The sequence below is a fragment of the Malurus melanocephalus genome, unplaced genomic scaffold, assembly GCF_030028575.1.
Source record: "Malurus melanocephalus ecotype Western Australia unplaced genomic scaffold, MMel_1.1 scaffold_196, whole genome shotgun sequence".
Taxonomy (NCBI): domain Eukaryota; kingdom Metazoa; phylum Chordata; class Aves; order Passeriformes; family Maluridae; genus Malurus; species Malurus melanocephalus.
In genome coordinates this window covers 1332147-1353988 of record NW_026623428.1, presented here as the reverse complement: position 1 = coordinate 1353988, position 21842 = coordinate 1332147, and the positions used below count along the sequence as shown (strand labels likewise).

Genomic DNA, 21842 nt, shown 5'->3' with positions numbered 1-21842 from the left:
CATGTTGAGGTTAACATATGAGCCCAGACCAGCTACAAAGCTGTGACTCACTCTGAGATTCACTACTGTTCATGAATCATCTGAGCTGTGACTCTGTGGTTTTGTGACATCAGCCAGAGCAAATCTGCACCCTGACCTAATGGTGGGGCCATCTCTGTCTGCCCAGCCAGGCTGCAGCAATGTCCCAGCCCTGCAGCTCTGTGCTGCCTCACCCATGAAAACACAGCTCTTTATCCACATRTCAACCAAGGAACTTGGTATCAGCATGATCACTGGTGGTTCAAGTCTGAATTTTAGTTCTCCTTGGCCTTCCCCTAGCTAATGCCATGGGAAACATGTCTTAGTTCCTCCAATGCTATTTCTGGAGCCTCTTATTCCTAATTCCGAGTGTTATCACTTGTAACACACTCAGTTCAGCCTTCTGGCTAGTCAGAGTTACCCAGGGGCCAGCTGCCAAAAATCTCTCTTGGCTGTCAGCTGAGCTTGAAAAYAAGTACCAAGCAAGGTAAAGCTATTACTAAGAAAAAAGGACAGCCATTTTRGTTTTGGAGAACAAGGACGAAATCAGTCTCTGTGGTAAGTTGTAGAGATGTTTCCTTATGTCTCACCTGAAGACTAGTGACAGTGAGCCTGCGAGCATCATCGGAGGGGGCGATGACAGGAACCAGGTAGGGGCTTTCAGGAATGTGCTCATCATTGAACTTTATGGACACCTCATAGTTGCCTGCAGAGAGAAGAGAAGCAGTAAAGATCCTTAGTTTCTTTCAAAGTCACAYTCGTTGTTTCCACATGATTTGGTCTCAGTACATACCTGGCTCTTGAACTATATATGATGCACCACAAGATCCATCTTTATGGTCATCAAAGGTGATTTCTGCTTTACTTGGACCTTCTACAGCAATAGACAGTCCTCCAGCTCCAGCTTCCCGTGTCCATATGCTGAATTCAGCTGTTGAAGCACATGAGAGCACACACAAGAGTAAGTCTGCTGCTGCTGGGTTGCAGCTTCCTCCTAACAGACTGTAAAGTTCCACATTTGAGCATACTTGAAGAATGGTAGCTCATCCCATCAYCCTGGGAGATACTGCTCAACAGTTTCTCCAGGAGGCTCCTGTTAGCCAAAACACTGCAGACCTGCACACAGCAGAGCCTGGAGCGCAGTGAGAGCAGAGGACTCACCTGGAACACCAGTCTCTCCACGCTCCAGCCCTGGGCCTCCAGCTCTCACTTTATGGGCTCCTCCCTCGCCCAGTGGCCCCACAGTGAACTGGAAGGGGCTGCCTGGCACCGGCTGCCCTTTGTATTTGACATCCACAGTGTGGACCCCCATTTCTTGCGGCACAAAGCGGACACAGTAGGTGTTTTTGTCACATTCTACAATTTCGGCATCGAAGGTTCTCCCGGAGGGACTAGTTACCTGGGCTGTCATATCAGCACAATCAATTTCTAGCAAGGAGAGAATAAAAAATGCACATTAGAAAGTGACAAAGGCTTTTGGTATTTTGCTTTTGGAAGCAGGACATGAACTCAAGTAATTACCCAGAACAAATAACAGAAGAAGCACACAGATGCCAGTCTGTATGCTCAGGTACGTGTCTGCTTCTGAGCAGCAAACCTGGCCAGCTGCAGCTTCCCAGGTGCTACAGARGCAGATGAAGTGACTGGGTAAGTGCAGCCAGCTAAGCCTGGCCTACATGATTCACAGTTTACAGACAGCAGTACAAACATTCAACATGATGATCSTAAAACCCTGGAGCCAGGGTGAGTTGTGCAGCCCCTTCTCCAGACTGCTGTACACAGAATAAATTAAATTAAGGCCTCTCCAGTATTTATTTGTCCATATGTTAATCATGGTCATGCTTATTTTTAACTGTTTGGAAAGACATACTACCAGTGCTTCTTCCCTAAGCTATATTACTAGGAGGATGCCTTTACAGCACTGAAGTTTGTATTTACACTGCTTCAGGTACACCCATGMTGCACAAGTGCAAGGTGTGGTTTTGGGGATAAGGATGTTGCTGCTTACCTGGGATTTTTAGGTTCAGATCACATATGCTTCCTACTGTTGCAACAGAGGGAGCCCGTCTTGTTCGTGTGATGCTCTCTTTAACTCTTCCTTCRCCACTTATCTTCACACTAAATGGGCTGCCTGTAAGTATCACAACAAGTCATTTATCTGCTCATTACACAGTGCACTGAAGGCAGAAATGAAAGCCTCCTTGATTTATAGGGGATCATAGGGGAGCTTTTATAAGTCAGGTCCAAGTCAAACACACACAYATAACCAGAACAGTTTTGGATGCTTGCTGCTTAGGGAGGACTTCGTGGAATCTTTGGGACTTATGGTCCAARCCAGATCACACAGCCCACCCACAGTTCCAGTGCACTGGTCAGCCAGGTAAGACTTTTGCTGTACTAACCAAAAATCTGCCCAACACTTCTGCTTACCTGGAATATGTTCATCTGCAAATTTAGTGGACACAATGTACACGCCAGGTACAGTTGGAAAATACGACACCTTGCAAGTCCCATCTTCTAGATCTTCAGTTTGGATCTCCACCTTGCTGGGTCCTTCAACTGCCAGTGAGATCCCACCATAACCTATGATACAGTTAAGTTAGCCTCAGAATTCCATAGCTTTACTCTAAATYTGACATAAAATAGTCCAAACTCATAGCAGGTGCTAGTTGGTAGGTTTGTATTGTAATGGGCACACAGGAGTTGCATGATGGCATTTCAGTGCACTCAGATCTTSAAGGCACAGCATGCATTCAGCTCCTAAAATTCTCTGACTATATCCCTTTTAATTCATTAATGTTGAAAAGTTATCTTTTAAGCTAAAAAAATATCCAAGGCTCCACATTAAATCAGCAGGGAAATAAATATCTTCCTCATTTCCTTCTTGCTGTATCAAACAATACTAGAGCCAGCACAAATGAAAAAGTGTCATCAGTGTCCCAGTGACAGCCCCTGTTGGCTGTAGCAAAGACATGAGCCAGGACCTTGCAAAGCATGTTCTAAGTTAACAGCACAGTCTGTGGTTAATAACTGACAATAATAGCTGTGTTTAATGGCAGCTGCTGCTTTGCAGTTTGTGACCTGGTGGTCGCACGCCGAGGGAGGCGGTGCTCTCATGGAGTCAATACACATCACTCAGCATTTCACAGTCCCTTTGTGAGGGAACTAACCTGCATCTCTTGTATCTACAATGAAGTCACACATTTCAAAGGTTCGTCCTTCGACCAAACCACGTCCAAAAACTCTCGCCCGTCTGGCATCCCCGATCTCAGACTGGACCACCATGATTGTTACAGGGCTGTTTGGTACATGGCTCCCGTTTTTCTTGATGCTAACCAGATGTTCCCCTACTTCCCGTGGAATGAATGAGATGCCTACAAAGCAGAGAATATGAGAAATTTATTCTGTTTTTATTCATGTTATACTTGATTTAAATGCCTTAATCACACCAAGAAATGAAATACTGGAAAAGCACTCTCTTTACTCTTGTTGAAGTGTTGCTCTCAAGTGGGCCACAAGGCCATTCATATATGCTGACAAAAACCACTTCAATCACAACCTGGTACATCACATACAAGCTAAGACAAGAGGTCTTCATACTTTTCTGTCTTTGGGCAACTGCAGCAAACACKATCAACTACTTCTTTGGACAACACTCTTCTGGGAAGGAGCATAGAAGTCAGTCATTTTACAAAGCAAAGCAAACTGGAGTAAAGGTTATCATAGTAATCTCTCAGAGCTTACCAATGTGGTTATTGGGGAGCCTCTTCAGGAGACAAGGCTCATCACGACCAGATGGAGCTTTAATGCTGGCTGTTAGGAGACTGAGATCAGTTTCATTGATGTCCAACATGAAGTCAGCAGCAGAACCAAGCTTAACATGAGACCGTCTTCTGTTATCATCTGAATACATAAAGAGAAACAAGTCACAAAACATTACAGGGTGAAGTGCAGAACAAGTCAGAGGACTTAAAATTCCTGCCACAAATCAGGTTCCCCATGCTAACAGAAGTTAATTTTTAATATGAAGTGCTTCCAGGAGTTTAAACTTTATACCTGTGATCTTGGCTGTGAATGGACTGCCTGGAATGTGTTTGTCATTGTACTTGACCAGGATGCTGTAGTTCCCAGGTAGAGTAGGCAGGTAAGTGACTGTGCACGTCCCATCTTTGTTATCAATGCAGCTGATCTCTGCTTTGGAAGGTCCTTCAATAGCCAAGTCCAGCCCACCTAGGAAAAAAGGAGAGTGGCACTTCTTAAATCTCTGTGAACACCAAGTCCAAAGAGAAATATCCAGTACTTGGTACTGAAAATGTATGTTAAATGTGTGTTTTCAAAGGACAGCAGCAAAACCAGCTCAGGCCAGTATATTAAGGCCACAGCTCTATTCAGTCTGTTAYATTTACCTAGCAGTGATTCCATACCCAATCATCATCCAGTAGATTTAAGCAGCTTTCAGTTTATTTTTAATTAAACAAATAATTTGCATCCTGTACTACAGGGTACATCTGCTCTCAGGAAGGGGTAATAAAACAGTTTTTATTGCAAGTTACAGCCTGATATTTGCTCAAGTCATTWGTATCACATCAGAGATTCATAGTTGGACAGATGAATGAAAATCAAAGCCGTTGTGCATTACACTACCAAGAATTCCTCATTGAGGGCAGGATGGGTTTAAAGAACTGACTTACCCTCTCCAGCATCTTCTGTGACAATGGTGAAAGTTGCTGGTTTATTGGCAACCCCATAGATGAGGCCAGGTCCATAAGCAGACACACTGCCRCTGTTGGGGTAATTGACATAGAACTGCAGAGGGCTCTCTAAAGGAAAGAAGAACCAAAAGAAGCATTTTCAACGATGTGCACTCTGGACTACAGGAACTAATACCCATGTTCCTGAATGCTTTTTTCATTACATGATATCTGAAAAACCTCACTGTGACTGTAATGCACTAAAAACCAAGTAAGCCTCTGTTTCTATCCTCAAAAGACACTTCTCCACAGTTTGTACCACATTCAGTCATGGAAGAGTAAGTGTTACTCTAGTTACCAGAGATAAGCTTAAATGATGTCACAAAGGGTCTTGTTCATAGCAAGTTTATTTTTAGCACATTAAATCAGAACATGAGTCAGAAGCAGGCTTTCATTTCAGGCACTGATTCTGAATTTTGGTAGCTCAGAATTAGGAACTAGCACAGCACATTGTCTGACTCAATGAACCTGAACTAGCAAATTTGAAGGGTATCCAAAAATGTATTTGCCAGCCTCAGATTAGCTAAGCTGGTGCACAGGAACAAAAAGTACAGTCACCAACAGCCAATAATGGTTTCAAAAAAAGGCACAGATAGCTCTTCAGTCCAAAGTTAGATTTTGCAGCTGAGACAGTAAAAACCTTGATTCATGACATCCTTCAAGAAAGAAACATTATGGCACATCACCTTTCTATCCCAGCACAGAGTAGTGGTCTTAGTGAACCAATAAATCACACAGGTCAGCACCTATGGAGGTGCTACATCCATAAAGYGCTGAAGGGACTGAAGCACCACCATGCATCACATCGTTTATCTCCCCTTCAAATTAAGTTATCCTGCGTTTCTGTAGCAACCGAACCCAGGCAGTGCTGAAGATACTTTGCCTCATATCTACACATCCTCCCCCAGGTCTGCCCCTCTGTGCCCAGCCCCCCTGAGAACCCAGGGCAGCCACAGCCTCCAGGCGAAGGCAGCTCTTCCGCTGGGGAGCTGGTGAAGCAAGGACAAAAGAAGAGAAATGGAATGAAAGGCAGTGGTTTCTATTTGTTAAGAAGCAGCCAGGAAGAAAGATTACAGCATAGTGTGCATGTGTGTGCTTTATTTTATTGCAATCAGATGGAAAGAGTAAGTATAGTGTTTTAGCCAATCAGTTCTCCCCACAGATTGGAGATCTTTTGCCAATGCAGTTTTAAGGATAAACACACACTGTAACCGGTAGTTTTGCTGAGCACCATGGCAGCAAATTTCAATCTGAAAAACTGGTAGTTAGAAAATTGTATGCTTCTTCTTCATAATAAAATGCCACAAAAGCTAGTTTCCAAAACCCCAAATCCATTTTAAGCCTGGCTGGTACTATTAAACCACAATGGAAGCTCATATGTGCCAGCATTTATTCCTTTGCTTTAGTTCTCTCTGGACTGCTGGCAGAGAAAGGGCTGTTGAATGGTAAAATATCCTGGGCAGGTCTTTCCACACATGCAGGACTAAGTTACAGAACCTCACCCGGTAGAAGACGCATCAGCAGGACTCTGCACTCAAATTTGCATCACCTCCTTTGTCAGACTCACCTGGGATGTGATTTCCCATGTACTTTATGTGCATTTCATGCAGTCCAACCTCAGTAGGAGCATATTTCACTGTTACTGTGCCATCTTTGTTATCCACAATATCTGGTGTATCCGTCTTTCCAGAGGGCATGTGTACTTCACCTACAAAAGGCCACCATGGGAATTACAGAAGGAGAAGCTGCCTGTTTCCCCTCTCCCACCCACAGAGAATTGTCTAGCCATTTTAAACAAGCATTTTAAATTGTTAAATTCCTTACCCACAGGCACAAATAGGAGACTAATGGGAACACTAACCAGACATGTTTTCTGCTTAAGCTACATGAATACAAGGCAGTGGTAGACATCTGGCAAACAGTCCTGTGACCTTACAAACTCTACAGGCAGGGCTGTTTGCTGCAGCTGCTGAGTTTTCCACAGCAAGCACCAAAAAAAGCACTGATCTACCTCGTAGCAAGATGCTCCCTCTTCTGCTGCACTTTTGAAAAGGAAAGATTGACTGTTCCTTCAAGCTGCGACCGGCCAGGGCCTGGGGTGGAACTGCTGAGCTAGGGGGCAGAGGGGACAAAGGTCTTGCATGCAGGAGCTTAGTGCAGCCAGGGTGCTGCTGGAGCAATGCTCTCAGCTGCCAGACCTGTAGAAGAGGGGTCACCTGCTTTGGAGAAGGCATGCAACAGGACTGCAGAATTAACTGCTTTACAGCATCTGCACAAAAGAAACAATGGACCTTATCAAGGATGTATGTGGCTGCCCCAGAAGGGAAAAAGCATCAACGGGCCCTGCAATGCAGTAGCTCACAGCCTAGCACTGAGGGCCACAGCAGCGCCAAGAATCCGCTCATGTAACTCAAACCATGGAAGGGGCGTTTCCTACTCATCCTCAGCGGGTGCCATTCGATGTGAAATTAAACAACTAAGTTGCTGGCAGGATAGAAACCTCCCCCACACACTGTGGTCTAGACCACCCAGTCTGTTAGCTGCAAATGGATAAACACACTAACAAAAAGCATCAACCTCCCTGAGAGGCACTCCAGGTACCTGTTATTTCTCCTTTCCTTACAGCAAATGGGATAACCATATCAAAGGGCCTGAACCCCATGCCGTTCATGTCTCCAACCGGGACATAAGCTTCTTCTGTAACCTAGAGCAAGCAAAAAGATGAGTCACTTCAAAAAGRACGGTGGAGCCAAAGCAGCACTGAGCAACTCCACTGCAAGCACAAGCAGAAKAGAGTGTGCGGTGATTATTGCAGCCAGCCAAGGACTGGGCTCAACCGGAGCAGTTGAGTCCGGCCAAGCACTCCTTCACAACACCACACCGCAGAGCAGAGCAAATCAAACATGGTGCGGATGGAAGACATGCTGGAAAAAAGTTAGAGATAAAAATGGAACACAAAGGGATGGAAGACAATGTAGCACACACAAGACCCAAAGTGGCTCCATCTGAAAGGATTTAGTTGCTTAAGGCCTGGAAGAGAAAGTGATTTTTAAATGGAGCAGAATGATTGCAACACAAAATGGACAAAAGGAACAAGTTTCACAATGCGACTCTGAACTCAAGACACTGTGATTTTACTGGGAAAAAAGCGGTGCACTCAGGGTGCTTTTGCCAACAGTAGACATTTCAGAAGTGGAAGCTGTGGGTGCAATGATCCTCTTCATGTTTACATGAGTTTATTTGAAGACTCCCTTCAAGCAGCAAAGAAAAAACAAGATCTGGATCCCAAGAACAATTGATGAAACAGAAASAATGAACACAATGACCAGAGCGATCAAGCAGTCCCAAGAAGCAGGCTGTCATCTGAAATGGAACACAGATGGGGAAAAACAGCTGAAAAATGTAAAAATTGTGTACCCAAGGGCGGAATCCAGGGGGAGAAGCGCCCACTGGCTCCTGCGACCGTGCAGCGACATCATCTGCGTCTACAGCCTGGGCAGGGGCAGAGGCAGGTTAGTTGTTATTAGATCTGGCATGGAGGCATTCCCACCTTTCACAGTTCAGTACACAGAACTCCTTCCAGCTCAACACCTTCCTCCCACCGTGTAGACCTCCCAGCCCTCTTGCCATGGCAAAGACCTAGATCMAGTCAGGGCAGCTGGGTTTGGCCCTTATCTACAGGTGCTGGGGGAAGCCACCAATGGCACAGCAAAGGGACAAAGCCACTATATGCTGTTGTTGGATGCCTGGGAGAGAAGCTGAAAGCAAGGCCTGAACAGTGCTGGAATTGACTATCAGAGTTGCTTTCTTATGGGACTGACACAGTRAGAGAAGCCAAATGTTTAAACCCCAGATATGAGTCCCCGAGTGCTGCACAGCACGATGTGCCAGCTGGGGGCAGGGGAGCCGGCTGCCGTGGGAAGGCTGTTCCAGCTCCTGCACTTGGGTGAATGACCCAGCCCACGTCCAGCCATAGCAGCAAAGCCATTCTTCTGATTCATAGCTGGGACCGCGTCGTCAAGACACCGAATGTGTTTTCCCCTGGCGCAGCTGCTTTTCTCACCAGGCATGCCAAGAGGATGACTTGCAAATTCCCATCTCTCCCATTAACCCGACACGAGTGGCTGGGGCTGACACCCACGCAGGCAGCTCCCCCAGGCTCAGCCATCTCAGCCCCTCCTGCCCATTTACACCACTGCAAAACACCCTAATGAAATAACTCACTGGAAACTTCTGCATGGATGGACTCCACTAAGAAAACCAATGCAAAACAGAAATGCTGCTGTCTCAGTGTTCTCTGTTCCCAGCTGAGACACCCAAGTCAAACACGTACTCTATCAAGTTAGCTAGGAAGTGGGAATTTTGGCTGGCCAGGATTGGGCTCCCTGACCTCAAGAGGCATTTCCTGTGGTGAGCCTTGAGCAGTGACCAAGGGAGTCATTTTGCTTAAGGAAATCTTCAGACACCCGTAGCAATCTGCCAGGATGACAGGTAGGAAGAGCCAGTGCTGCTGGCCCCAAGGACTCGCCCATGAGCTCCATCCAGACCCAGCACAAAGTACAGTCCTGTGATTTCATAGACCAAGATGCACTGGAGGCTGCTTTGGCTGMGATTACAAGACCAGCAATTGTTTTGCAACACTGAGAACTGTTCTTCACAAGAAAGGCTTCTGTGAGCCCCAAGAGGCACCTAGTCTGCTTCTCAGAGTGCTAGGGTATTGTTTGCTAAACATGGAGTACTGCACATTGGAAGGAAGATAATTGGAAGGAGGGGGAATTCGGCTATAACAGTTTAACTAGCACTTACAATTCATTTTTAAGTGTGAGTAACAGTCTGCTTCCCTGGGATCTRTCAGCAGACCGTTCCTTATTTTGGAGTCAACTTAATAAAAAGTGAGAGGCAGAGAAGGCAAAACACTGTATCTGACAATTGCTAACGTAATTAGTTGTAGAAGCTGATTACAACCACCCTTAGATCATTTAGAAAAAGAGCTACATAGTCAGGAAATGAAAAACAAATTTCTTCAGAAATGCCAAGTCTTCGTCCTCTGATGGCTTCTATCCCGCTTCACTTAACTGTATTGCCTGCTCAAAATAAGCTCTGCAAGGAACAAGGATTCATTAGCTCCTGCTAGTCTAATAAACGTCTGAACAAACATTTACACACAGAGTTAACCTATTGCTAAATAAAACACGGCAGCAGGAATCCGAGTGGGAGGTACTTCTGGAGCAGAACTGGCTTACCATGACGGTGAAAGGACTGTTGGGAATGTCCACCCCACCAAAGCGGACATAAATCACATAGGTTCCTGGTTTGGCAGCGGTGTAGAAGATATCGTAAGTCCCATCCTCATTTTCAACAACATCTGCTTCAGCTTCTGTCCCATCTGGTGTGAGGACGGTGCACGTCACTTTTCCCTTCCCTGCTGATTTGGCATCTACCACAAAACCAACTTCCTCACCAGTCTTCACAGTGGGTGCAATTCCAGGACCTACAAGGCAATTTTCATTACAGAAAGTGTTCAGAGGAGTTTTCCCAGGCAGGCCGCCTGTGAGGCGCCTGGGCAGCACAGCACCAGGACATTGGTCCCAGAGACCCACAGATGTGGTTTTGGGAGCAGATGTACAACAAGGGACATTTATAAAATTGGTCAGCACAGCGGTATGCAAAAGCTGGCTACCAGCTCTCCTTCTCCTCTGCAATCAGAGAGGCTGGATGGGAAGAGAGAGGAAAAAAGCTAAGTTTGAAGAAGGCAATGCCTTAACCCATACTCTTATCATCCTACTCCTTTATGCAGAGCCAAAGGCACTCTCGTCTGCCCAGCCAGCAACTCAGCTGCACTGCTTTAACATAAACCTCCCTGTGTAAACAGCTATAAAAGGGCACAGTAGCAGCCATGGTCACATTTCCTCCACCATTATCCACAAACGATTTTCCACTGTTCTGCCACACAACCCAAAAAAGAACATCATGCAACAATGCTCAAATTGTAGCAATCAGATCTAGCTTGAARAACACTATGTTTAAATGAGAACTATTATGCCTTATTTGCAGTAGTACATATTGAATATTCCTGTTTCTGACACGCACTTGTTACCAGGTAAATGGCTCTTTTTCAAATGGCAACAAACCTGCTGGTTTAATACCTTGGCAGTATTCCAGCACTTACTCCTACAGTGATTGTGTTTCAGCTTTACAGCACTGAATCAGAAGCATTCTTGGAAAGGGGACATTTTAGCTGGCATCTGGCAGTAATCTCCATCTCAGTTACTTTGAATAGTTAGTGACTTAAGTTACTTGCAAGAGTATCAGATTTATCCATTAAGGCATCTTTTAAACAAATTTTGAGGCAAAGAGGATATCTCTTTTTTTCTTCCACTGTGTCAGGAATGTATTTCTGTTTAAAACAACTTGAAAGCAGCTCCTGGACCGGCCTCAGGTGCACTCTAAACTGCTTGATGCCCAGGTCCAGCACAATGCCCACACACTCTCACAAGTCTACAACAACAGATTAGGTTTCCCTGTTCCATTTGGACTTGCCTAGTTTTATTTATTTATTCYACAATCAGGGGACTTAATGTACAGTGGCATTCTTGGAACTAGTTCCTGTCACTTTGGCTCCCTGCCACAACCTCCTGGGAGGTGGAAGCATGGCATGRTGACCAGCCCAAAACCATGTGATGAACACCCATCCTGAGAACAGGTAGGGGACAGAGCTGTGTGCTCCTACAGAAACAAATCTGGAATCCCTCCCCTACACCAAGGCAATAATCTTTTGAGTCACAGTAATATCTTATCTTTAGGTTCTCTCCTYCCCAAAAGCCTGTTCAGACCCAGGCCAACCTAGACCAGACAAAAGCAGCAGAAACCTCCACTAATAACACTYAGTCTGAACAGCCCTTGCTAATATAGAAGCACATGGCCAGCTATTTACATCCTGRGAATTAATTCTGCTCTTGCTTGAAAGGAAAAGCTTCTTGCAACACTCACAGTGAAAGGAGCATGATGTAGTGGACACACACTTGTTATTTTTAAAGCAACCACACTGAAGTTTTTAGCAGGATTTACTGATGCCAAAGTAAGCATCAGACAGTTGCATCTGGCTGTTTACAACAGGCAGTTTGACAGATTTTGCTAGAGGCTGCAAGAGGTCCCTGCTCACCCACAGGGTGGACACTTCTTTATCTTTAGGAAAACCTCTTCTGYAAGAGCAGCCAGACTACACAAGTCTCTAGCATGTCTTCTACACCCATCGCATCAACTGTACCATGCTCAGAAGGCAGCTTTACACCCAGAACAAACAACAGCAAAGGAGAGGAGTCAAACACTCACCTGTGGCCAAACACTTGCTGGCATCCCCAGCTGGAGATGCCCGGATGCGATAGGGAGAGGCTGGAATATCATCTCCACCATATTTAACACCAATCGTATAGCGGCCTGTTTTGTCGGGAACRTAGGTGACTGTGTAAGTGCCATCCTTGTTGTCATGAATGTCYACTCTTTTGGGTTTGCCCTCTTGGTCCTAAGGAAAGCAAACCAGAACATTTAGGCTTTGAAGGTTTTGAATTTGTCYAGCTGGGCATCAAATCTGTTCCCCACCGCACTCAAACAGATATAGAASTGCAGCTTTTTGAAGTTTAAATACATTTCACTCAGACTAGTAACAAAAATAGACTGTTAGGAGCAGAAAGGTATCAGACCACTATAAAATAATCAGTGCTATCATTAACTACTCTTTGGTTGATATGAGAATGTTTATAAGAGCAGCAACCCATTTTAATGAACTTTATATGTAAACTGTAAGAAGTTTCAGACTTCACTGTCATACTGCTGTTGGAAATGAAGAACACTTCCCAGGTCCCTGAGGCACAGATGGGAAGTCAGACTGTGCAGCTCTTTCCTGGGTAAGCACTGGTAGCCTTTGGCAGCTGCTCCCTGAAAGGTCTGAGGGCAGGGGGAAGCATTACTGGAGTCTGCTGTCAACCCTCCAGCAAGAGGCATCCTGCTGCTGGCACACTGCAAAGCCTACAGTTAAAAGCAGGTCTGTGCAGCCCCTTCAACTACCATTTCTCATCAGCTGCAAAGCACAAAGCACTTTAGAAAGTCTTCCAAGCCTGCTTACAGGGAACCACATTGACTCCATTTTGTATTTTATGACTTAACACTGCCTGGGGTACAGTATAAGCTGAAAAGGACTTGAGATTTTAGGGACAGCACGAAAAAGCTTACTTTTCCAGGAAGGCTTGTCAAACATTTGACATCCAACAGCTCAGAACAAGAAGCAAATGTTGCCAGGAGGATCACCTATGCACTTCCACTATACAGGACTTGTGGAACTTGATTTTCGGAGTCCCAGTCAGGCTGGGAGCTCTGATAAGCATTTTGGATCYTTTAAGAGCACACTTGCATGCCAGAATAATGGCAACTGCTTTGGTGCACCTGAGCAGGCACTGAGACAGGACAGGAGCAAGAATGCAGAAGGGCAAGTACAACCAGCCATGCCATGACCTAGGCATGCCAGAGCTGAGCTATGTGCTTTATGGACCAATAACCAGAGGCCTTTTCACTGAGGCCACAGAGTCCAGGCACCAGAAACCTCAGAAAGCATAGTAAAAAATATAAATCAAAACATTCCTGCAGTATCTCCTTAAGCAGCTTATGACTTTTGGCAACCTTGAGGGAGACGTGTGTGGTAATTTATCACAGTGTGATGCTCAGTGTTCATTATCTCATGGCCTTCTGAACTATTCTACTAGAACGCTGTCTCCATTTCAAATGCCAGTATTTTCATCATTTACAAGAAACTATTTATCTCATTTTGGGCCTTTGCAGAGCGTTAGGTTAAACAAGACCAAAAATAGCCTAACTGATGACTTTCAAACAGAGGTTTCATAAAAGCACTCTCAAGAACTTCACAAATGCAGAGCACAAGATTTTCGCATACCAGACCTTAGGGTCCAGCCAGCAGCCCAGTCTCCAGGACACTGGGTATGTCAGGATAAAGCTGTGGACACTTCTGAAAGGAGAGACTCATGCCCACCTAGAAAAYGTTTCCTGTCCTGCTTGATTCTGTTACTTACCGTGATCTGTACAGCCAGAAGTCCCTGCCCAGCRTCCTTAGCATCCACAGCAAACTCCACAGGCAGGCTGGCTAGAATGCCATAGGAACTGAGCCCTGGTCCACTTGCTGTCACTTTACTGGCATCATATGTAGGAAGCACCTTCACCTTGAAGGGACTTAAAGAAAAACCCATTACTTTCCCTCCTCCCAAATCAGTGGCTGATAGCTGCTGCAGTACACACTGAGGTACATGAGGATGCACCTCTCCCCTACAGTGTTTGCTGCAGGTACAGTGGGCTCAAAACACCACTGAACCCTGAAGTTGTGCGAGCAGACTGGTTAAGTAGAAAGGACCACAGCCASTCCTTAAATGGTGCTCATGTGCTGGCAGAACACAATAGGATTGTTAAATCTTCAAAGCTCTTCCAAGTTTCATAACCTTACCTTCGAGGAATCTCTTCATCAGCATATTTGACAGAGATCATGTAGGGTCCCTCCTGCATAGGGGTGTACACCACCGTGTGGGTGCCATCTCCATTGTCTACCACATTAACGGGTCCCACAACTCCTAAAAAAGCAACACATKGTTTTCTCAGCTGTGCTATTAAAATAGAGTCACTTGCTGCACGAAGCTCCAAGGTGCATTGCTCATTTACAGCTGGCAACAAGCTAAATTTCAATCTTTTTTTTTAAGAAAGGCAGCAGGCATTGATCAATGATCAGTTTCCCTTATTTTGTTTTCAAAGCCATTAACTTGAGATAGATTTGTTATCCACTGCTCTCTGGGCTCCCATCTTCTTGCTGCAAACAAAAGCTAGCATGAAAATACTGGAAAAAGATCTGCCTTTCTGTACAGTCTGGGTCAAGAGCAATTGCTAAAAGTGCATTGAAGATCTTTCAAGACAGAAAATGAGTAATGCTTATAATTRTCTGAACTGTCTTTACAAGATTACRYATTATTACTGGGATTCACTGCATAGATTTGAGCCCTAAAGCCAGTTGGTGTGTAGCATTCATCAGCTGAGTCTTTCACAATCAAGTGTTTGGAAAGGAAGGCTCGCTGCCTAGGCAGGAACACCCTGCAAGCTRCCAAAGACCTAAGAAAGCTGGATCAATTATTTCAATTTGCATTAAGCTAAATCTACAACAGATTATGTGACATATCAGTTAYATCAGTTCAGATCAACACACAAAGCAGTCTACAATTACAAGCTGGCTTTAAAACACAGAATGGATTAGGAGTAAAGCAAGCACAAAAGAAATGTATATAGTTGCCATGCAAAGCCTAAAAGCAACASCGTTTATTCCCACTCCCTCCTCCAGATGATTCTTGCTGTTGCCAACTGGATTTCCAAGAGCCAAAATTGCCAGTAGCTAGTGAGAGTTCAAACCTGTCTCAGTGTCACCCTTTGGACCACCTTTAAAGAAATCCGAAATGGCTTTCAATGGGGAGCGCCATCCCTGGGAATCCGTCTCATCCGCTAGAATTAAAGAAGTGTTACCTGAGGGGCACCTGCACAGCAGGACCTGACACTCCAGTGGGGAGGCAGCTCTCAGCTCCCAGCAAGGTGAGACTTGCAGCCAGCAGTTACTCACTGCCAAGATACTGTGCCACTGAGACACGGCTTYCTAGGTTAATGCAAACACCATTAATGCTATCACTCGAGGGCCCTTCTGCTCTCTGGGGACCACTGAGCAGTTTCACCATGATTTAGAGACTCCTGTAATCCAGTGACACAGGTTTCCCAAACCGTTCACATGTTACACTTTGGATTTACTTTYTGATGTCTAAAACTAATGCACAACTGTTCACTGGTGATGGTTACTCACATCACTTCTCCTAGCCCTGAAGATTAGGCTAAAGCCATCAAAGATAATTTATAGTTGTCAAGGAGCACATGCCAGATGAACGAGAACAGAGAGAAATGCTCATTCAAGTGGCATTGTCACCTTTGCAAGCAGGGCCAGGACCATATTACCTGCCCAAACACAGATGTGGGCACAGCCAGATGGAATACKTTGGTTCTTACCTCTGGGTCCTGTCACCACCACCTCAAGGGGTGCTATTCCTGCCTTGCTGGCATCTACAGTGAAGGACTGGGGGATTTTGGCTCGAACAGCTGTTCCCAGACCTGGTCCTGCTATCTTCACCTTGCTGGGATCCACAACATCCTTCACAGGAACCTTGAAAGGACTGCCTGSAAGTTGAGAGAGCAAGTGTTAAACACCACAAAATTAACAGTTACATAGAACAAAAGGTCTATTTTCCCTATTTTTCTTAGGCTTTTTTATTACTATCTCTCTGCTGCAGGCAGGAATGACAATTCCACAGCCTCCACACCATCCCTCTGCTTCTGCAAAAGCAGAAGTGTAATGATGGTGTTTCTACATTTTCACAGAACTGTTGACAACAATTCTGTTATGATCCATCTGCTTCTTGCACCTCAGGAAAAAAAAAAAAACAAACATGAAAGAGAACAGAAGTGCAAGTGAAGCACCATGGAGGCAATGTGTTTCCTTCATATCTTACCAAGTTCACTTTACTGACAAAGAGAATGGGATTAACAGGAAATATCCAGTGCCAATGCAAAGACAGGTAAATGTCTGATATAGGGAACAGTTACTATGCTTTTTGCAGTGACCAAAAATTGCAGTCTTCAATGAAATCCCCATGACAGGATCACCCAGACCCTCTTACTGAAGAACAGGAACTTGAAGGCATCCACATACCAAAGGGATATTTTCATGACCTAAAGTATTACACATCACTTGTGCATAATACCAGTTATTTGTCAAAGGTTAGTATCCCTTTCCCTGTCCCTTTCATCTGTACCCGCTTGAGCAAATGTCACTGCCTTTTCTGCCTGAATTCTGAGAAAAAGCAGAAAGTCAAAATCACATCAACATCCCACAGCACAAGGGAGATGCAGCCAACTGAGGACTCGGTGAGTCCTTAGTCTGACTTCTTCCCTCTTCCAAAAGCCACTGAACAAGAGCTCTTACCAGGAATATGCTCTCCCCCATACGTGATGTTAACATCRTAATCTCCTGGAACATAAGGAACATACTCGGCACTGCAGCTCCCATCTTTGTTATCTTTACAGCTAATTTTAGATTCTGAAGGTCCTTCAACAGTTATTCCAAGGCCACCAATTCCTGCCCCTCTGYGAGACAGAAAGACACATTGTTAGAATCACCTGCTTCTAATAGCAACTTTGTAGCCTTCACATGCTATGACTGCATTTTCATCCTTTTTGGAAATGCAGTATCCTGACTTTTGATGCACAGCCTTCAGCATGTGCTGGCATGCAAAGCTGTTCAACACTACCTCACTCCCATTGTCCTGGAATTTTCTCCTCAGTAACTATCAATCCCTAATGTCAAATGGTTGCAGAGCAGAGTAGATGACAAGGTAGCACACGCAATCATCAGCTGGGCATAGCCACTACACTCCTCCCCACCTCAGATATTCCTTCRAGATCAAACAGGCCCTGTACCTGGTGACAACCGAAAAGGCATTTGGCTGGTTTGTAAAAGCTTCTGTGAGTCCAGGTCCTTGTGCCTTCACACGTGATGGATGGCAGCCCTCTGTGACATTCACTCTGAAGGGACTATTCGGCACAGGCACACCATCATACGTCACGCTGACTGTGTGCRGACCTGTTAAGAAGAGAGAAACATGTCCTGAATTCCCTAAATACACTCATCACTTAACGTCATTCTACAAGAATGCTACAGACTTAAATGTCAGTGTACGGGTAAGAGTTTCCTCCTGCATTTCACAAGACTTCACTAGTCTTTCATAACTGAGATGCCATCTACACACTCTTCTTCTAAAGCCAAGTTACCGTAAAAGTCAATTCTTCAAGCTAAAATAGAGCTAACTCCTGCAAAACTAGCTCCTCTTCTGGCAGACTTCTTGCAAAGATGCCAGCAAGTTACTGGCAGACCTCAGGAGTTTGCCAAATGAAAGTGGTAGAAGAGCTGCTTGCTCTTGGTTTTCCCCTTTCAAGTAAAAGAAAACAAACCCCGAGGTTACCCTTTTCAAATGGTGTGTACTCTAYTGAATATGTTCCATCAGCGTTGTCTTGGATGAGACAGTCTGTGGGAGAGCCAGAAGGGCTCGTGATCTGTGTCCTGATGTGGTCACCACCAGCCTTTGTTAGAGGTCGAGCATCCACAGTGAACTCAGTTGTAGCTTCTCGGAAGACATCTGCAGGAAATGTTTTGAAGAGTCACTTCAAGAAGTGCATATATTCTCAACAACAAAACATTTGGTGAAGCAGAACGATAAACAACTTGTTTGGGAACATAATTAGGCTCCCATCTGTCCAAGGATCACCATGGAAACATGCAAGGCTTCTCCAACTTTCAATGCTCAGAATACCCAAAAAACGACTGCAAGTCCCACAAACTCTGATAACAGCAGTTATTCTCACCTTTTCCTTCCACTCCTGGCCCAAACACTTTAACTCTGCTTGTGTCCACAGCTGGCTCCACTTTGACCCGGGCTGGGAATTTAGGCACTTGCTCTCCTCCGTATCTCATCTTGATTGTGTACATGCCAGCTGAGAGAGGCACGTAGGTAACAACGTAGGTCCCGTCTTTGTTATCATCAATCTGGACCTCGGCTTTGGAACCAGTGTCTGACACCATGTCCACCCGCAGGTCGCCAGGACCCGCTTCCGTGCAGTCGACATTCAGCAGCCCTGCCTCACCYACTTTACCACGCTCCAGACCTGGGCCCGTGGCAACGACTTTAGAGACATCAAATGGCATTTCTATGTCTGCCTTAAAGGGTGAACCAGGAATGTGAACGTCTTCGAAGAGGATGTTTACAAAATACTCTCCAGGCTTCGTAGGCAGGTAGGAGACTGAGCACGTTCCATCGCCGTTGTCTGAGCATTCAATTTTAGCTTCACACGGGCCTTCTACTGTCAAGCCCAAACCTCCAGTTCCTGCTCCTTTGGTATCTATTGTGAATTGGGCTGGTTTTCCAACAAGACCCCCTCGAAGACCTGGACCATGAGCTCTTACCTACAAGAGAATGTGCAGTTGAGCTAAACTACCTTTTCCATGTTATTACCAGAAGACTGCCTACTYAGACTTGTTTGTATGTGGGACTCAATTAACAGGGTGTTAAAAATACACAGAAAGSATTGTCTCCTTTGCCACTCATCCCATTTTTACCGTAAAGTTGGTACTTCTCCTCCAAGGAGGTTTCTAGAGAAGGGTATTTATAATCTCACTACAGCTGCTTTTAYATAGCCATGGGATATAAAAGGTGGAAATGTTAAAATATTTGATGTCTGTACACATATTTTTCTTGAAATGCATTTCCTTAGAAAAAAAAACATCTTAATGTATCAGGGATACTTATCAGAGAGACTTAAATTAGGAATAGTACTTAAATTAGCTACACTATGCAGAATGTTTGCCATATTTTTGATTACTTCAATATTTTTTCAAATACTGTGTCACAGACATGAATTCTACAAGCCTTGGAGGTTGTAAAAGGAATCACTGAATGCTCTTAGTAAGGATGTTTCTGGGTCAGTTCTGGCCAAGACCAAACCAAGTGTCATGCAATAGCCCACAATTCAGCTTCAGACATCAGTTGCTGTTACAGCCCAAAACCATTCACTTACCTTGGAGGGGTCTGGAGGTAACGTGGCCTCAACAGTATAGGGGCTCCCTGGGATTGGGTTGCCATCATAACTCACATCCACCACATACAGTCCTTCTTCCCGTGGGATGTATTTTGCAGTGCTGCACTCCTTACCCAGAACTGGCTCCACCAGACATGGCACAGCTTTCCTCATAGGACTGGAAATAGTAACCTCCAGTTTACCTTGCCCACCAGCTCCTTTGGTGTCAATTACAAATTCCTGATCCTTCCCTACTTCCACTCCTGAAAAAGACAAAACGCATATTACATTACTTAACATCAGACAAGAGTCCAAGGAATCTCCCATGCAYATATCACCAACGGAGCAGGTACTGCTCAGTCTGCATCCCTCTGCAGGCAAAAAACCCTCCCATGTCAAGCAACTAAAAAACAAACCGAAAGCAAATGCTTTGGCTGATTGGTGCTACAAAGCTGTAAGATGTGGTCTGACAGTATCAACGGCTCATTTCAGGAAAGCAACAATATTTCCCAGCCTTAAGTTCATCCACTTTTGGAAAACAAAAAGACTATATATGAATGACACTATTCAAACAAACAGCCATCTAGCCCTGAGGAAAACAGATTTCATAAGTGAGTGCTCAGCCTGGTGAAGCATCCAGCTCTGTTCACAAAGGACCAAATCCCAACACATGTTTTGTCCACATTTCTATATAATCTTTGCAAAAAAARRAAAARAAAATCTAAACTAAATTTCAGTCYTTGAAAAGACCACCTMAACAAGTGTGGTCAAGTTATAAAGYTGGAGCTGGTTGATCCCCAACYGTAGCRAGTYAAAARGAGATTGTTTTGCCTGCTCCTATTCCAGCAGGACATGTTGGCTGTCACCCAGATTCCAGAGACCTTTCAGAGGTTTCCAGCCCACAGGTACTTACTGTTTTCGAGTCCATTGACTTTRACTTTGCTTAGGTCTAGCGGAGCAGCAACGCCCACCGTGAACGGGCTTTTAGGGATAGGATCACCACCATAAGTTACCAAAACCTTCATTGAACCCTAGTTGGAGAATTTACAAGTTAGCTCAGTCCCTCACTTTGTACAGACACATCAAGCAGTTCATAACCACATCAACTAATCCATTTTATCTGGCCATAGCCAAACTAACTGGTTTATGGACACTAAAGCTCTCACACCACTGCAGCCCTTCAAAGTACTAAATGGTTTTTATTTAATAYAGGAAGCGAGAAAAAGACAGTTCTTTCCAATATTTAATTAGACTATATTCAAGCTGCCTGGCAAAGACTCCAGCTCAGGCTGGCTCCCACCCTCTCGGTGCTCAGACCCGACAGCTGAATGAATGTCCCAGTGCTCCAGACCAGGTATCCCCTTCCACCGCATGGAGAGGCCAAAGCTACGATTGCAAAGAGGCYGTATTATTACAGCATCTGAAATACCAGGGGTTTAAGCTCTACAAGTCAGAAAGATTAATGCTCTTGTGTATTTTGGCTGGAATGCTGCACAGCCATGGCAAGCTCCAGCCCACGATGTGTGCTCCTTTTATTCTCTCCTACCGCAGTCCATATTTTAGCTATATTCACTGTTTGCTTACTTTCCATTCTTGGCCRGATCGGCTCCCAAGTGAAATAATCATGGATGTTTCATGCAAGCTAGTGAATAGCTTCCATGATTATTTTTGGTTGTTTTTATAAAACACACACACGGGTAGCTGTAGCAACACCACGAGATAGATAAGGCCGAATAAACAGCATTAAACCAAGGCTGCTCGGCAGCTGACGCTGCCCCTCAGGAATTTAACTACCTATCCGTCCTTCCCCTGCTCTGAAGAGTCCAGCCTCATTCATAAGCTACTGCTTAGGAACTTGAGAAAGACAGGGTCCAGAAAAGACCTATGTGCGCAGAGCCTGGAGGGACAATGAGGCTACTCTAATTACYGAGCAATTTTCATCTCTTTTTAATCAGTCCTCTCCTGCTACTGCTATCTATGAGTATCTCCTGTAAGTCCACAGCTCCTTCATGACCCATGGTACTTCTCCAGATGGAAGACCCAAGTGGGAAACCTGTTTTGGGTATCCTGGCTTGTTTCACCACTGCTTTTCAGGTGAAACACAACAACCTGGTTCTACTCACAAACAGACTCATGAAGTACAGTTGACTGCTCCTTTCTGCATACCAACCCTGATTGAACAAGCCAAAGCCTCTCCAAACAGGCACGCCAGCCACATCCTGAGATCATGCAACTGCTTTATCCAAAAACAAACGCTAGCTCCATGGTGCTTCCAAGAATTCTAATMCAGCATTATCAGCTAAATAATACTGCAGTCTTTCTTATCAGTCCACTTTTACAYAGCTCCATTCAAGGAAGTTGGTG

At 44.9% G+C, this 21842-nt stretch overlaps 1 protein-coding gene across 1 annotated transcript in view; it reads right to left on the bottom strand.

Annotated features, from left to right (window-relative positions):
• FLNB (filamin B) overlaps window positions 1–21842 on the bottom strand; it is an 86594-nt gene that overhangs the window by 8751 nt on the left and 56001 nt on the right. The window contains exons 21-43 of the mRNA XM_057373421.1: window positions 20392–20509; window positions 19479–19741; window positions 18270–18867; window positions 17870–18043; window positions 17328–17490; window positions 16834–16994; window positions 15861–16028; window positions 14275–14398; window positions 13850–14006; window positions 12102–12291; window positions 10013–10260; window positions 8187–8261; window positions 7371–7473; window positions 6337–6477; window positions 4710–4838; window positions 4075–4248; window positions 3763–3921; window positions 3189–3392; window positions 2449–2601; window positions 2027–2149; window positions 1180–1446; window positions 812–949; window positions 609–724 (exon numbers count right to left, since the gene is read on the bottom strand). Of these exons, the coding sequence (XP_057229404.1) occupies window positions 609–724; window positions 812–949; window positions 1180–1446; window positions 2027–2149; window positions 2449–2601; window positions 3189–3392; window positions 3763–3921; window positions 4075–4248; window positions 4710–4838; window positions 6337–6477; window positions 7371–7473; window positions 8187–8261; window positions 10013–10260; window positions 12102–12291; window positions 13850–14006; window positions 14275–14398; window positions 15861–16028; window positions 16834–16994; window positions 17328–17490; window positions 17870–18043; window positions 18270–18867; window positions 19479–19741; window positions 20392–20509 (4146 nt within the window). The remainder of the gene's footprint in view (window positions 1–608; window positions 725–811; window positions 950–1179; window positions 1447–2026; window positions 2150–2448; window positions 2602–3188; window positions 3393–3762; window positions 3922–4074; window positions 4249–4709; window positions 4839–6336; window positions 6478–7370; window positions 7474–8186; window positions 8262–10012; window positions 10261–12101; window positions 12292–13849; window positions 14007–14274; window positions 14399–15860; window positions 16029–16833; window positions 16995–17327; window positions 17491–17869; window positions 18044–18269; window positions 18868–19478; window positions 19742–20391; window positions 20510–21842) is intronic.